This window comes from Thunnus maccoyii, chromosome 2 (genome assembly GCF_910596095.1).
Source record: "Thunnus maccoyii chromosome 2, fThuMac1.1, whole genome shotgun sequence".
In the NCBI taxonomy this organism is placed as follows: Eukaryota; Metazoa; Chordata; class Actinopteri; order Scombriformes; family Scombridae; genus Thunnus; species Thunnus maccoyii.
Window position 1 is genome coordinate 4059025 of NC_056534.1, and position 15320 is coordinate 4074344.

Genomic DNA, 15320 nt, shown 5'->3' on the forward strand with positions numbered 1-15320 from the left:
CAAAGTTCTGATACACAAATCTGTTTTCAGTTTTTGGACTTTTTCTCTAATCTTTGATTTTTGCTGAAATATTGGATCATTTGAACATTTATTGAAATGAAAGCATGTGAGAAGTTTAGAGGGAAAAATCACTATTTGGTGGAGCTGTTAACAACTCATAGACATGTGAAATGTGACCCCGACTACACACTGCTTTTTGTAAGACGTCAAAAGACAAAAAGGTTGGAAACCACTGGTTTCATCTTTAACAATGTGTTGTATTTTAAAAGCTTGTTATATTATCCATTGTGTCAAATCTTCATCTGAAAAGTAACTAAAGCTGTCAAATAAATGTAGTGGAGTAGAAAGTACTTAGTTACTTTCCACCACTACTTAAATTCATAACAAAACAATAATAACAGATTTGTTTCTGGATAAATGGTTTTATTGATTTACAGGTTTTTACAATATATTGTGTTCAATCTGGAAAAGTGAATGAAGTATATTCAAACCAGACAGCATGTAAACTAAATATGGTCAATATTCGAGTGTATTGTTGATTTACACTATTATTAAAAATAAAAAAATGTGAATGGAGGTGAGACAGCTGCAGAAAAATCTTAGAAAACTGAGAAATAATCATTAAATCTTAACGATCACCTTCAGACATGTTTTAAAATATAGAAAAATACTCAAGTTCTATTACCTCAATAAAATCCTTCATATTACATCTATTCCTTCTCCCTCGTTGCAAAACACAGAATCAACAAATATGTAAATATTTGTCATTTCTAAAGTTTTGCAGCTGGACACCAGATGTTTCCTCCTTCGCTGTAAAGTGTCAGTGTTTCTGCTCCGGAGGCTCCAAACTTCCACATCACACTTGTGTCCGCTGCATACTGGACCACGATTGGCTCCAGACTGGTTGTGATGTCACAAATCCTGCTCGTAGGTTAACGCGTTAAACTGATCTCAAAGAGAAACTTTCAAAACAAACTCTGCACATGAATCATTCTGCACAGAGAAGAAGAACAAGGAGCAAGAAAAACATATTTATGTTGTTGCAGTGTCCATTGTTTGGATGTTAATGCAGATGCACATGTGTATACTTTGTTTCACATGTGCTTGTACGTGACTGTGTGTGTGTGTGTGTGTGAAAACGTCTGTGCTGCAACACATCAGTGCGTGTAAAAGGCTTTAAACTTTTAATTGGATTCATCTTGAGCGTCTTTACTTCTTCCTCAGTCACTTTGTTTACATTTGAACGTACAAAACAAACAACAGCGTCAACAAACCGAAACATTAACCTGTAAAGTTTCAGCTACAGTCCAGTTGATTATGAATCAAAAGATTAAAAAAAAATACAATACTGATAACAATAAATCAGCTGGTAGACTTCTTTTTTAACATAATCAAACTTATTATTATTATTTTGACATTAATTTAGGAATTAACTGAATTTTAAATAGATTAATACAAATTAATAATTCATATTAAATAAATAATTGTGACCAGATGTGTCCTGATCAGGATATTTTACAGCTGAGAAATAAACTTAAATAATAATAAACGTATTGCTAGCAGGTGGAAACTGTAAATACTGAAATGATCTCAAACATTCAATATATTCAGCATGTCTGAGCTGTGACACCTGACATCACACGTACCGTAGAACTTCCTGAGAGTTTGAAACGTATGTGATGTACAGATGATGATTAATAAGTGTATGTATGTGTATTTATTTCCCACTAACGAGTAAAATGTTTCATTTCCATTCTTACATTTTATATTTATGTGCACAATATTTACAATAAATAGATTCTTCTTCGTTGTTTCGTCTCGCTTGTTGTTCACTTTTCTCCATCAGAGTTTTTGAGGTTTTGCGATGCGTTGGCGGCGTCTCCTATGGTGACGTTCGATGACATCACTCTCCTGCTTCCTGCTGTCTAGAGTCGACGTCGCGCTCGCTGTCGTCCGAGTATTGCTCGTGGTCGTCCGAGTAATGGAAGCTGTCGTCCGAGTAGTGGTGATCATCGTCTCGGCGGTAATCCTCGTCTGAGCGGTGACTGCCGGCGTCCTCTCTGTCCTCCTCCTCCTCCTCGCTCTTGTCTGGATCCACTTCCATGTCTTCATCGTCCAGAAATACCTTCCTGTAGTGGACGGGTTCAGACCCCATGTCTGGCTCGTCTTGCTCGCTGAACAACAGAATCAGTTAAAGTTAAATGTTAGTTCAGTTAAAATCACTTAAACAAACAGCAACTAAACATGAGTCAGCAACTTTATAAAAGGGACATTTATGATTCTAATAAAGATAAAAGTAATTCATCTACACTAACTGAGATAAAATGGCATCGTCTAATTTAAACAAATCAATATTTGGTGGTGGTATCAATTAATATAAACAATAATAATCAATGAGAATTTTAAGCATCAGTCACTTATCACATAAAAACATCAAATGTTTGTTTAAATGTGATGATATTTCAAACATTTGAATACTTTTTGACTGAAACTAACTACATTCTCTTTGATATTTTATGATATAGCATAAAACAAATAGTGAAATAAAATAAATTAGATCAGCGTGAGCACTGTTTCTCTTATTCTAGGGAACCTGTAAGCTCTTCTACATGATTGTCTGATCATTTATTTTGTCTATAAAATGTCTAAAAATGTCTGTTACAGTGTTTTAGAGCCTAATGGGACGTCTTCAAATGTTTTGTTTTGTCTGAACCAAAAGTCTTAAACCCAAAGATATCCAGCTTACTGTCATGTCTGACACGTAAAAGCTTCAAATCCAAACATTCAGAAGCTTCAACCAGCAAATGTTTCACATTTTTCCTTAAAAAATGTCTTCAAAACTGATCAATCCACTAATTGTTGCAGCTCTAATTTTGTATGCAAATAATTTGGGGCCTTTCTCCTTATTTTATAGACTAAATCTTTGTCATACTTCTGGTTTCCTTCGCTGTCGAGCTACAGTCCGGCTGCGTCAACACAACTGAGTTTGCGCTACGATGACGTCATAGTTTTACCTTGGCCTGCCGTCACTGGACGGGGACGCTCGGCGTGCAGATCCTGCTCTCGCCGCCTTGCTGCTGATAAACTCCTCGGTCAGGTCACATCCGTGCAGGGCGTCTGTGTAGCGCTTCTCTGCTAACTGTTTAGCATTCCTCTGTTAGCGGAGCACATGTTATACAGAGAGCTGGTGTTAATAAAGCCGTGGAGTCCACACACACACACACACACACACACACACTCTTACACTGTTAGACTTCATTAGTTTGTCATATTCATGTTTCATTATTTCTAGTTTTAGTTCAGTACTTCAGTACAATTTTGAGGTACTTGTACTTTACTTGAGTATTTACATTTTATGCTACTTTGTACTTCTACTCCGCTACATTAATCTGACAGCTTACTAGCTATATTCTGTATTTTAGACTTAAAATATACAGTGACTTTATGAAATATGTGTTATAGTATATTTACCCAACAAAATAAGGTTGACAATGATGTTTACTGCACATGTGCACATCAATGAATCAGTTTTCATTTTCTATTAATATATATGATAAGTATGACACTCTAAATTGAGTCAATTTGCATAATAAGTACTTTTAATTTTGACACTTTAAGAACATTTTGCTGCCAGTACTTCTATCCTTTTATTTAAGTAGGATATTTGGGCAGTGGTGGCCCAGCTTGTGTCAGGAAGGTTGCTGGTTCAATTCCCAGACCGTGCCCCTCCCTCGTTACCACCACTGAGGTGCCCTTGAGCAAGACCCAGAACCCAGAACTGGTCCAGTGGATCTGCTCATTAATATTTAATGCAGGGGTTTTACTTGTAATTGAGTATTTTTTCATTGTGGTATTTCTATTTATTACTTAAGTAATAAATCTCAGTGCTTCTTCTCCCTCTGCTTCTCTGTATGTTTGACATTTTATCTTCAGTTTCATCTTTATTCATTACTTATTTAATCAATGTGTTGATTAGGTATTTAACACACACTCTAAACCAGAGATTCTCCAACTTATGGGCTGCAGAACATTTACTACTGTGCTGCACAGAAACTATGAGATTATATAATCCTAATAAGCAACTTTTCCTGTCTGTACTGCCCCCAACAACAATACACTGGTTTGTAATTACAGTAAGTCATCAGTGAGCGAGGTAACCAATCCGTCATCATCACCTTTCACATTGAATCTGTGTGACACCACAATCTGAGTGTTGCTGAGTTCTGTCAGTATTTTTTAATTAAGTAACTACAAGGAAATGCTTTCTCTCTCTTGTTCTCAGTCACTTTCTTACTCGGTATCAAGGAGATCACGCCTGAACCAACACCTCCAGGATTTATGAACAGGAAGGAGAACCTGTATTTGTTACAGCTGCTGTTAATACATTCACACACTCTGATGTAGTTCCAGTGTGTTTGTGTGGAAGGTGAGTGACAGCAGACTTGTCGTGGGTGCATCTTAACGTCTACCTGTGCAACCTGCTCCAACAGCAGCGGCCTCCCCTTCACTCTCTCCTGTATCTCTTTAATCTCCTGCTGGTACTCCTTCCTGCGCTGACGGTCTTGTTTCCTGTAACAGAAAATACGGATCATCCTTTTTTTTACCTTAAAAGACGCAACAAGAACAGTTCAGGTGATTCACGCTGACGTCATGTTGGTCACCTGAATTCTTTGAGTTTGGTCTGTTGGGTCTGAGAGAGAGCCAGATGGGGGTCGTTGGCCTGGGCACGCTTCAGCACCACCCTCTGCAGCTTCTTCTCCCTCTGCTTCTGTCTCTCCTTCCACTGCTCCTCCTCCTCCTCGGCCTTCTTCCTCTGCTCCAGCGCCTTTCTACTCGGGGAGACAATCCGGTCACAGGTGAAGGAAGGTTTGGAGGACGGGACTTTGGCAGACAGTCGGGGGTTATATGGGTACAACACTAAGCTAAGGGGGTGTAAATACAGTTTTGGAGTGGATGTGGGGATGTCAGCACACTGCAGGGATGTTGGGGGAAAAGGAGTTCCACAAAAACTCAAGACATTAAGACTCTGGAGGTCGCTATGGTTTAAGCTCATCTACGGTGAGAACACTGGAAGTTTTTGGAGTCCTACAGTGGTACCTCACAGCCTCGTGGCGCTTTTTGGTGGCATCTGTGACTTTGGCAGGCAGGAGCTCCAGGCTGCCCGACAGAGACGAACAGAGGCTCGAGTTCGGCGTCCGAGCCGTCCCGGGGCTGACGTACGGCCAGCGCAGCGTGCGAGGGCTGCTGTGCTCCTTCTCGATGTCGGCGAGGATGCGTTCTCGGTGTGAGGGGATGTGCGACGTTCTCAGTTCGAAGGGTTCGCACGCAGTTGTAGGTTTAACTTCTTTTCTCTTTTCCAGGTGCTTCTGGAAGCGTCTGTAACTAGCGTCGAAGTCCGGTACCTCGTTGTTTATCTTTGGCCTGTGGGAGAAGTCGTCCCCTCCGGTTTCTTTGGTCTTCTTGCGTTCGTTGAGTCGTCGTGCGAGCATGCTGGGAGGCACCGAAGCGCTTTGGAGCATCTCCTGAGCTCTCATTTGTGTCTTGATAGAGCGATACAGCTGCTCCTCCCTCATCTGCTCCCCAGATGCTGCTGCATACACTGACTTGGGAACAGGTTTGGCCTTGAATGGTTTGATCTTCTCCTGGGTGGAGGGCTGCTGGTTGCGCAGCTGTCTCTGCTCCTTCTTTAGTCGCTCCCTCTCCAGGAAGCTGAAGGGCTTGTTGACAGTTCGGAGGTTCTGATCTTCTCGCTCTCTCAAGGATCGCCGCCGTTCCTCGTTCCGCTCCTGCAGCTCTTCGTAAAGAGGGAGGTGAACGTGCGCCGGTACGGGACTGGCGCGGAACTTCATCTGGCACTCCGTCAATTCCTCCAGCTGCCGTCTCAGCTCCGCGTTCTCCAGTTCGATCTCCGAGCGCGTCTTAATGCCGCGCTTTCGTCTCTCGTCCTCACGCAGCATCATCTGGAAAGGTTTCGGGACGGTCATTCTGTGTCTCCAAGACTCCTGCTCGCCGCCTTTATGCCCCTGCTTCTTCTTTTCTTTTCTCTTTTGTGGTCTCCTCTGGTCCGCCGGCAGCGAGGAGGATGACAGGTGGTGATGTGTGTGAGGGGACAGCTTGAAGTCCCGCCACATGTTCTTGATGTGTTCTTTAGGAGAGAAAAGCAGGCCTTTCTCCACATCGTTACTGGTAGCTTTCTCATCGTCTGATGAGTCTGACTGTCTAGAACCTCTCCTGAGCTCAAAAGCAGAGTGAGACTTCCTCAAACGACGTGAAGCTGCTTGGCTGGTGTTTACCCACGGAAGCCTAACGAGAGATATAAAGAGATATGAAGTAATGTGGAGTAAAGTTGCAAAAAATGGGAATATTCTTCTACCTTGATCATATCACGTCTTTATTAATTATGTGATACACCAGAAATACAGTAAATGGTCAGAAGAACTTAATTCACATAATTGAAGAGATACAATCTCTCTATTTACCATATTTATCAGGTTTAATGATTCATGTCTCTCAAATTATATTCAAAAAACTATATTTTCTCATTTACATGTATTCATATGAAAGACATACAAATGAGGTACAATCCAAGCTACAGTAGATGTAGTTGTATATTATCTAATCATGCAGATAATTCTGTTTTTTAATGCTGAGGTTTTGAGATTTTTGTATCTGAAATTTCGGCCTCCAACCCAAAACAGTGCACAGATTTTATAGGAATTCTTCTGTAGGAAGTTGTTCTAATAAAAACTGGTCTCAAGTGGAAGAAGACTGTTTCTGAAAAGGTTTGAGCACCACAAATTAAATTCCAGTGTTCGTTCAGGTTCCTGACTGTCGTTTGAAGATACACACTTTAAGCTGCGTGATATGAAACAGCAACAGATTCACATTCATCCTACTTCCCTACGTCGAGTCCCTTAAAGAATGCTAACAAGCAGCCTCCCACCTGTGTCCTGCGTCCAGCGTCAGCGTGTCCAGAGGCTCCATGGTCTTGAGCTGCAGGTTCCGGCGGTACATGCTCTCCAGCTCGGCCATGGTGCGCAGGTGAGCCTTCTTCAGTTCCTCCAGCTTGCTGTAGTATTCCTCGTTGGAGAAAAAGATTTCACTCAGGTCCAGGCGGTCTCCTGCTGCTCTGTAGTCCTTCATCATGAGAGGGCCGCCCCTCCGCAGGCAGTCCTCATCACAGAAATCAGAGCCCGAGTCCTCATATTCCAGCTGAAATCAGTGGATAAATGACAGGTAATATAGTATATGATTTATATGATATGAAATGAGCCTGGAATGGATATTTGTTTAGAGACTGTGAGAGAAGTTTATATAATGCTGGCTGCATTTATTGAAGCACTTGGCCTCTTGGAGCAGAGCAGCCCTGCTCAGAGGCACTCAGGCTCCTCCAGGTCTAAGCCTATTATCCTTCTGCAGCAGCGATGCCGACCATATGGTGGAGCACAAAGGGCAGCTTAGCATGAGAGCTCAACTGACACACACCCTGAAATCAAGTGTCTGCGTCCATCACCGCTCACATTATCACGAGGAGTTTTTCAGGAACTTTACTAAAGCAGAAAAACCTGCAGCAGGATCCTGCGTGCAAAGGAGAGCAGCGTCGTCGTCCCAAGAACAAATAAGCATATGGGATTATTAACTTAATGTGACGTCTGGTAATCTAGTCTAGACGGAAGTCCAAAAATAGTCAGGCAAACAAATTATACAGGTCAAATCCCTCGCAACGCACCGACTGACCTGAAACTGTCAACAGTCTGTTCACAGGACCAGATCAGAAACTCTGTCTGCTAAAATGATGCTGGTTAAAACGTCATACTCTATTAAGTCTGGATTATAATATGATAGTATGGATTATAATATAAGATGTAGTATAGTGAGTTTTCTCACCTTATCAAGACAAACTGGAACCTCGTGATCCAAAGTCACAGGTTAATGTGTAAGAAAGATGTAAAGTATGATAATCTTTTGGATGAAACAAACCTAAATCACCATAATACTAATATGTCATGCTTGAGATGATGAGTCTAGTTTTGTCCCAGATGTTTGTCTGTGTGGATCTAAGTTAAGTTTGCAGAGTTAAAACTCACAAGTTTTAAAGTATTTGGGGTAAATTACTGTTTTTGTAGCTCTATAAGATGCTTTATTTGACATTTCCTCTCTCGTACTGGTGATAATCCCCTTGCTGTAGTGGTGCACCAGTGTTAAATGGAAAGAAAACTCTTTAACTATTATGAATTTCTACATGTTTATTGTTGGTTGTGTATTATCTGAAATATTTATATCAGACTTTTCCTTTAATATCACTGTAACTGCATCGTTAAAAGGACCCAGCAGAGTAATTTTGAAGGTGTTTAAAACAAAAAGCTGAGTTTATAAAGGACAGTCTGTATCTCCACACCACATTTCATACTCAGTTAAGTGATTTTTTTTTACTTTTCTTGACTCTTTACCTCCTTCTCGTAGTCCCGGTTGTCCAGATGACCTGTCGCCGTGTACGGCAGGACTCTCTCCCGCTCGTATGAAGCTAGCGGAGCCTTGGTGTGCGGGTCTACCGGCGTTTTCAGGCAGGACGTGACCAGCGCGTTTGTCCGGTGAGCGTTCGCCATGTCTCCGTGGTGTTTCTTCCAGGTTTTAAAGAAGTTAGCGTTATAAATTTAACGCTAACTTCGTTATTGAAATGATTTAACTCAGTACAGTGAATGAGGAGCCGCTCTCCTCGTGCCACTAACGGTCTGTCGGTAACCAGGCAACCAGCAGGTGCGCTCCTTAGCAACGGAGCCGCTTGGTTGGAGAGGAAGTGACGTAGCGCGACAGGAAAGTGATGCGGCTTTTAATCTAGATTTAAAAATGAATGTAGATAAACACTCTGTAGATAATAACCATGTTTACCATTTACCTTCAAGATTTTACATATTTGCTAAATTCTTTAGATTTACATCAAACAAATAACAAAAATGATACAAATTGATTTTTGTTAATACTGAAATTAGTCCGTTATTATTTTATTGTTTCTCCTTCACTGTCCTTAATTCATTTATTTTATTTGTTGATTGTAGTTTCAAATTACATTACACAACACTTTTGTTATCAACAGAAACTTCAATTTACTGACAAAAAAGTAATAAATGGAGTGAATGTAAAATATAATAAAAGTTGAGTGCACCAATAAACATGAAGGGATTTTTTTCAATTAGAAGGAAAATTGTGTTATTTCTCTGACGAGCCATTTTTTAGATATGCAAAAAAGGCAAAAAAAAAAAAACCCTTCTATTCAAATGTATTATTCTAAATAAATATTAAATATAAACATACTAATGTGTGTGTGTGTGTATATATATATATATATATATATACACACATACATATACATATAGTCTGTATATCTTAAAATATATAGATGTCCTCAACAAAGCCAAAGTGGTTGCAATGGTTCGCTGCAATGTTAAGATGAATTATCTTGAAATGATTTCTCATTTAGTTATGAGTTAAAATATTGAAATGTCAAATATCTTCTTACATTGATGGAAAAGCTTGAGTGTCTTAAACATATTAAAAAGATACAAACATCTATTAAACTATAAGTTTGCTTTCTTCATTCTCAAATAAATCATCTACACTTTAAATTCAACCACATAAGCACCAAACCACATCTTCAGCTTCCTGGTTTGGCAGATCTTCTTCAGTCTTTGTAGGTTTAGTGGTTTATGAAGCAAAGAATCACACAGGCAACAGCTGGAGTGTCAACAAAAAAACAAGCCTAATTTTTATTAAATTACTTAACGTAACAACTACAGCGGAAATCTGAACAGTCTGACGTTGACAGAGTCCTCTGATCCCTCGCGGTACGAGCAGGCTTAGTGACAGAACGATGGACCAACTCGAGACTCTTATCGGGTGTTCACCTGCAACCAGACAAGACAGACTTTCAGCTCTGACTGAATGACACGAGACAGAAACACACTGATTATTCTGGAAGATGTTTTCTGCCTGATATACAAATATGACATTTGTGTGTAATGATGATGATGTCGTTACTAACGTCGGGTATCATTTTGGTTTTAATCTATTCTGATTCAGGTGCTGATTCTTAAAAACTGAATCCGCGGTTTGAAACGTGAGGTCTTACCACATCGTCGATCTTGAGGATGCTGCGGACCGTCTCTGTGGCCAGGGTCAGTGCGCTGATGGAAACCAGTAAAGGCTGCACCACCAGCTCCTCCAGGATGTTGGAGATCCCGCCCTGTCACGATAAAACAGTCACAAGTGAGGCAGGAACATAAATGACAGAAGAAGAAGAAGAAGAACAGATTTGGCAGAGGGGATCAGACCAACCTTGCGGACGTTGATGCCGGCCATCTTGTCGCCCTGGGCGTGTCTGTTGCGGAGCTCCGTCACCGTGGAGATGGGGTTCAGGCCGGCGTTCTCAGCCAGCGTGGAGGGGATGACCTCCAGGGCGTCGCCGTACGCCCGCACGCAGTAGGCCTCCATGCCTCCCAGGGTGCGCGAGTACTCTGCCAGACGCACGGCCAGCTCGATCTCCGGAGAGCCGCCGCCGGCTATCAGAGCCCTGAGGGAGGAAGAGGAAGAGGAAGAGGAGGAGGTGAGTACTGACTTATATAGCGAGTAGTGAATGATCTCAGACACAGACTTATGTAATCTTTTTTTTTTTTTTTTTTTACAGATATGTAATATATGTGGGAATGCCCCCTGAACCCAGTTGCTAAGGCAACCAGGTGAGAATAAATGGTGAGCTCTCCACTGACTGTACTGTTCCTCTGTTCGTTACGCTCCTGCAGGATGAAGCCATGCAGGAGCGCCTTTGTCAGAGGGAATCTTCACCCGTCTGGTCAACGTTTCTAACAGATTCTACATCATTTCTGTTTTCTCTCTGCAGCAGCAGCAGGACCGACCTCTTCTTCACCAGGCAGCGGATGACACACAGAGCGTCGTGGATGGAGCGCTCGGCCTCCTCGATCACCAGCTTGTTGGAGCCTCGGACCACGATGCTCACCGTCTTGCCGGGGCTGCTGCACCCTGTGATCTGCACGGAGCAACAAAAAAAACCGAGGCATTTACGGTTTAAGGTACAGTCTGTAGTTTTCAGCTTTTATCAGCAGTCAACTCTTAGTTTTCGTGTGTCTCTGATCAGAGTTTCTGACGGCTTCATACCTTGATCAGCTTGCCGGAGCCGTCCAGGCTGACCTCCTCGGCCAGCTCCGCCGTGCCGAGCATCTCTGCGGTGAAGTGGTCGATGTGGGCGATGGGCTTGGTGCCGATCGTCTGAAGGAAGGAGAGACGGTTTGTTTTATTTACGGTCACACAGTGAAGTTTTAGGTGTTGATTGTAAATGACGTTCATGTTCAGAGTGATTTTTACAGTCAAACCTCAAACAATAAAACCCAAATATGAGAATTAATGTGCATCATGTTGATCCAAGATGGGCTCGTTTAGAGGAAATTATGATTTGATGAAAGCCAAACTAACACGACAACATCTGCAGATAAACATCTGCTTTCATCACCGACTCAAACAGATGAAGCTCGGAGCTTCAGAGAGTGAAAGAAGAGTCTGTTTTCACCTTGCAGATGAACTCGATGTCCTCCCTTTCGATCTCTTTCACCACCATGATCTTCATTTTGTTGAGGAAGTGCAGGGCGAGGTCGCTGAGAGCATCTCTGTCGCAGGGAAAGGTTTGTTAAGTGAGTGAACGTGTTTTACCGTCTCTAAAACATCAAAACGTTAACGTCGATCCGCTCTCGTGGTTCCTACCTGAGGATGGACTTCTGGATGAGCAGCACGTTGCAGCCGGCCTTCTTGATCTGTTTGACCATGTTGAGGATGTAGGCGCGCTCCTCCCGCAGCACGCGGTCCATCTGGGCGTAGTCCGAGACCACGATCTGGTTGTCCATCTGCACACGCGCCCCAAAACACACACACACACACACACACACACACACACACACACACACACACACACACACACACACACACACACACACACACACACACACACAGCAGGTCAGGAGAGCTGATAAACGTGCTTTCAGGTGGTGAAGAGTGAGCTTTCCTCTGAGCTGATGATTAATAAGTGACTCACGTCTGTTTTGGGGGGGGACAGGCAGAACTGGATCAGGCCGATCTTGGCTTTCTCCACGCGGGTCACGCCGGTGTTGGCTACCCTCTGGGTCAGAACCAGACCGTCCACCAGCTCACAGTCGTCAATGGTCCCTCTGAGACACAAACACAGAAAATACAGATCAATAATACGTAGAAATGTGTTTTTATGAGTATTTATCATTATTATTAATAACATAAAATCATTAACGGTTAACGATGGATCAGCTGGACTCACCCGAGCTTCTTGATAATCTTGATGTCCTGCAGGTCGACGCCGGTGGCGGTTGCCGGGTCGATGACTCTCATGACGGCGTCCACGCTCATGGGCGCCAGCAGGCTGGAGTACTGCGACACCACCTTGGAGCACAGCGACGTGGTGGCGCTGTTGAGCAGCGTCTCGCGGTCGCTCAGCTGCACCGGACGGCTCATGGCGGTCAGGACCTCCACGCCCTTATCCACCGCCTTCTGGAATGACTCAGAGATGATGGTGGGATGGATACCTGGCGACGGGACGACGCGTTGACGTTAGTGCCGAGACAAGTTTTCCGTCAAATAGAAAGTAAATCTGTGCTTCTATTAACAAGCTTCACGCTAATATATTCATTCATTAACTGCCAGAAACTGTTGCTAACGGCGACGGCAGCAGGATATTAATGTTTTCTGTCCGTTACAGGAAGTCAAGGTGTTAAAAAAGTCTTCCGTCCACTTTTTTATGTGCAGCAAAAAGTCACTAAAACAAAATCTGATGAATCTTGGACAGATGATACTTTTAGTTATTTCACTTATTTTCTGATGTTTATATTCGGCTCGTTAAGCTTTTTCTTCTTTTATTGATCAGTGTGATTTTAAATTGCTGTTTGTTGCTGATGTCATGTGGACCAGAGGAAGACTAGCGACCACTTAGTGGAGGCTAATAAAGATCCAAATAAAGAACAAATTAGAGAGAAATGTGTGTGAATTGAAAATGTGACACTGAAACAGGTGGACGGTCCCAAAAACATAATTCACTTTTACAATTTGCTGATAAAATCACCAAAATCTTCACTTGGTGCTTCCTGCAGGTTTTACCTTTCTGCAGCAGTTTGGAGCAGGCGTCCAGCAGCGCTCCGGCGATCACCACCACAGAGGTGGTGCCGTCACCAGCCTCGATGTCCTGAGCTTTAGACAGCTCCACCAGCTGAAACACAAACACACACACACGTTTCAATCCAGGTTTGAAAAACGCTGAACATTAGTTCATGTCAGGAGCTAGTAAGGGTTTGTTCTGCATATTATCTGGACAAGAAACTCAAGAGTTCCGCTTTGTGAAGGAGTTTGCATGTTTTGGATGCAGAGGAGTCTGGGGGAACGTACCATTTTGGCAGCGGGGTGGAGAACCTGCATCTGCTTCAGGATGGTGGCTCCATCGTTAGTGATGGTCACGTCACCTTTCTCATCCTGGATCTGAAACAAACAACAACAAACAGCTTCTGCTTAGAAACACTAGTATGACGGAGGAGCTGAGAGAAGTTAGCCTGAAGAGTCTGTTTCACTGACCATCTTATCCATGCCTTTAGGCCCCAGACTCGTTCTGATGGCATCTGCAACAGCTGTCAAAAACAAGCAAATGACGCGTCAGAGCAGAGACAACGATCAACTAACAGGCATGAAAACAGCAAGACTAACAGCTCTCTGACAGGTTTATTTATGGTTTCCACACAAATAGCAACGCTGACACTAAATGTTACATCTTTTCATATAAATGAACTGTCAAAATGTGGTTTCCATACAAGCCCCATCACTTATGTGCAATATCACACCTGCTACCAGTGTGCAGTATAACATATCTATCTATATATATATATATATCTATATATATACATATTAAGCATAATTTCACTTCCTCTCTATGTTCTCATCTGCTGTGTCACAGTTTGCTGCACTGAGGGCCGATGAGTTAGCAGCTTCTAGCAGCTTCTAGCAGCTTCTAGCTTGTGCAGAGATTGTGCAGAGTCATGAGCATCTTGCAGGGAAGAAGAGTTACGGACTCCGCTCCAAATTTGGCAAATTCTTGTGTCACGTTTCTCGCTACTTTTAGCTTCATTAGCTGAAGCTTGATGTGATTTCTCAATAAATTCAGCAGTTTCTGGCGCGTTAATTTATACCGAATAGAAAAGTGAAGTCTATCAACTTAATGAATCATTTTAATTGTTGCCAACATCACGTTTTGTGCTGAAATCACGAGCCAGGCTGTTATATTGGAGCTTTATTTAATGAGATTTCGGGGAGTTTATGGATAACGGAGCCCTGCTCTGCGGGTTAAGGATGAACCGGAAGATGAGGACGTTAACTAACCGTTATTAAATATCTTGTATTATATTTTTAATCTACCTTTAGCAGCAGAGATGTTACTGAATCGGATTTGGGCCGGCTTGTCGCGGTCCACATACGCCCCTCCTTTGTTCCTGCCACCCGATGAGACCTTCGGTGCTGCCATCACTTCAGGCATCGTTACTTTATAATCACTGGAAAACGTTAAGAGGAGGATTCAGAGCGGGACGGATGAGTCCCGGAGCTGGAACACCGCGGTTCGGCTTCGGATGGACTCAGATTGATGTTCGTCTCCACCCGGTTCCCGTTCAGAACCTTCCAGAGCCGCCGGATGTTACAGAGAAGAAGGATCCGCCTGTCAAACCGTCCGGCGCTTGGAGATGACGTAGACAGACAGAAGCTGCTGATCACCGAACTGACTGGATGTTAAATAAAATAGATATTAAAAATAAATTAAAATAAAATAAAAAGAATTGACCGGATATTAAATAAAAATACAATTTAAAAAAAATAAAAAAAATTAATGGGATATCACATTAAATAAAATTAAATTAATAATTAAATAATAAAAAAAATGACTTGATATGAAATTAAAAAATAAAATAAAAATAGATAAATTATAATGACTGGATATTTAAAAAATTCTACTTATGGTGACTTGAATTGGAAAAGGCATGGAGGATATCAGACAAATATTGTATTAACAGTACAATTAAAGAGGTTTAATTTAATTTTTTTACATAGAATATATCCAGTAAAGCACATTCTGAAAAGGTTTAAAAAGAATATTAATTATTCTCTGGTCTAAACAAAGAAACAAATTTTCACTTGTCTTTTTTTCCACATGTATACCAAAATATTTTGGATTGACATGCAGAACTTTCTATCTATCA

At 42.0% G+C, this 15320-nt stretch overlaps 2 protein-coding genes across 2 annotated transcripts; both read right to left on the minus strand.

Annotated features, from left to right (window-relative positions):
• Positions 1–413: 413 nt before the first annotated feature.
• fam161a (FAM161 centrosomal protein A) lies at positions 414–8794 on the minus strand. The gene is made up of 7 exons (XM_042430686.1): positions 8451–8794; positions 6944–7212; positions 5098–6303; positions 4662–4829; positions 4470–4569; positions 3015–3154; positions 414–2174 (listed from the first exon to the last, which is right to left on the minus strand). The coding sequence occupies exons 1-7, from the start codon at positions 8604–8606 to the stop codon at positions 1904–1906; spliced, it is 2310 nt and encodes a 769-aa protein (XP_042286620.1). The 5' UTR covers positions 8607–8794; the 3' UTR covers positions 414–1903.
• Positions 8795–9733: 939 nt separating this feature from the next.
• cct4 (chaperonin containing TCP1, subunit 4 (delta)) lies at positions 9734–14809 on the minus strand. Its single transcript, XM_042432814.1, has 13 exons — positions 14488–14809; positions 13654–13706; positions 13471–13560; positions 13186–13294; positions 12353–12617; positions 12098–12230; positions 11770–11909; positions 11579–11675; positions 11170–11280; positions 10911–11041; positions 10333–10567; positions 10127–10240; positions 9734–9902 (listed from the first exon to the last, which is right to left on the minus strand). Exons 1-13 carry the CDS (start codon positions 14603–14605, stop codon positions 9888–9890), a joined length of 1611 nt encoding a protein of 536 aa, XP_042288748.1. The 5' UTR covers positions 14606–14809; the 3' UTR covers positions 9734–9887.
• Positions 14810–15320: the final 511 nt, after the last annotated feature.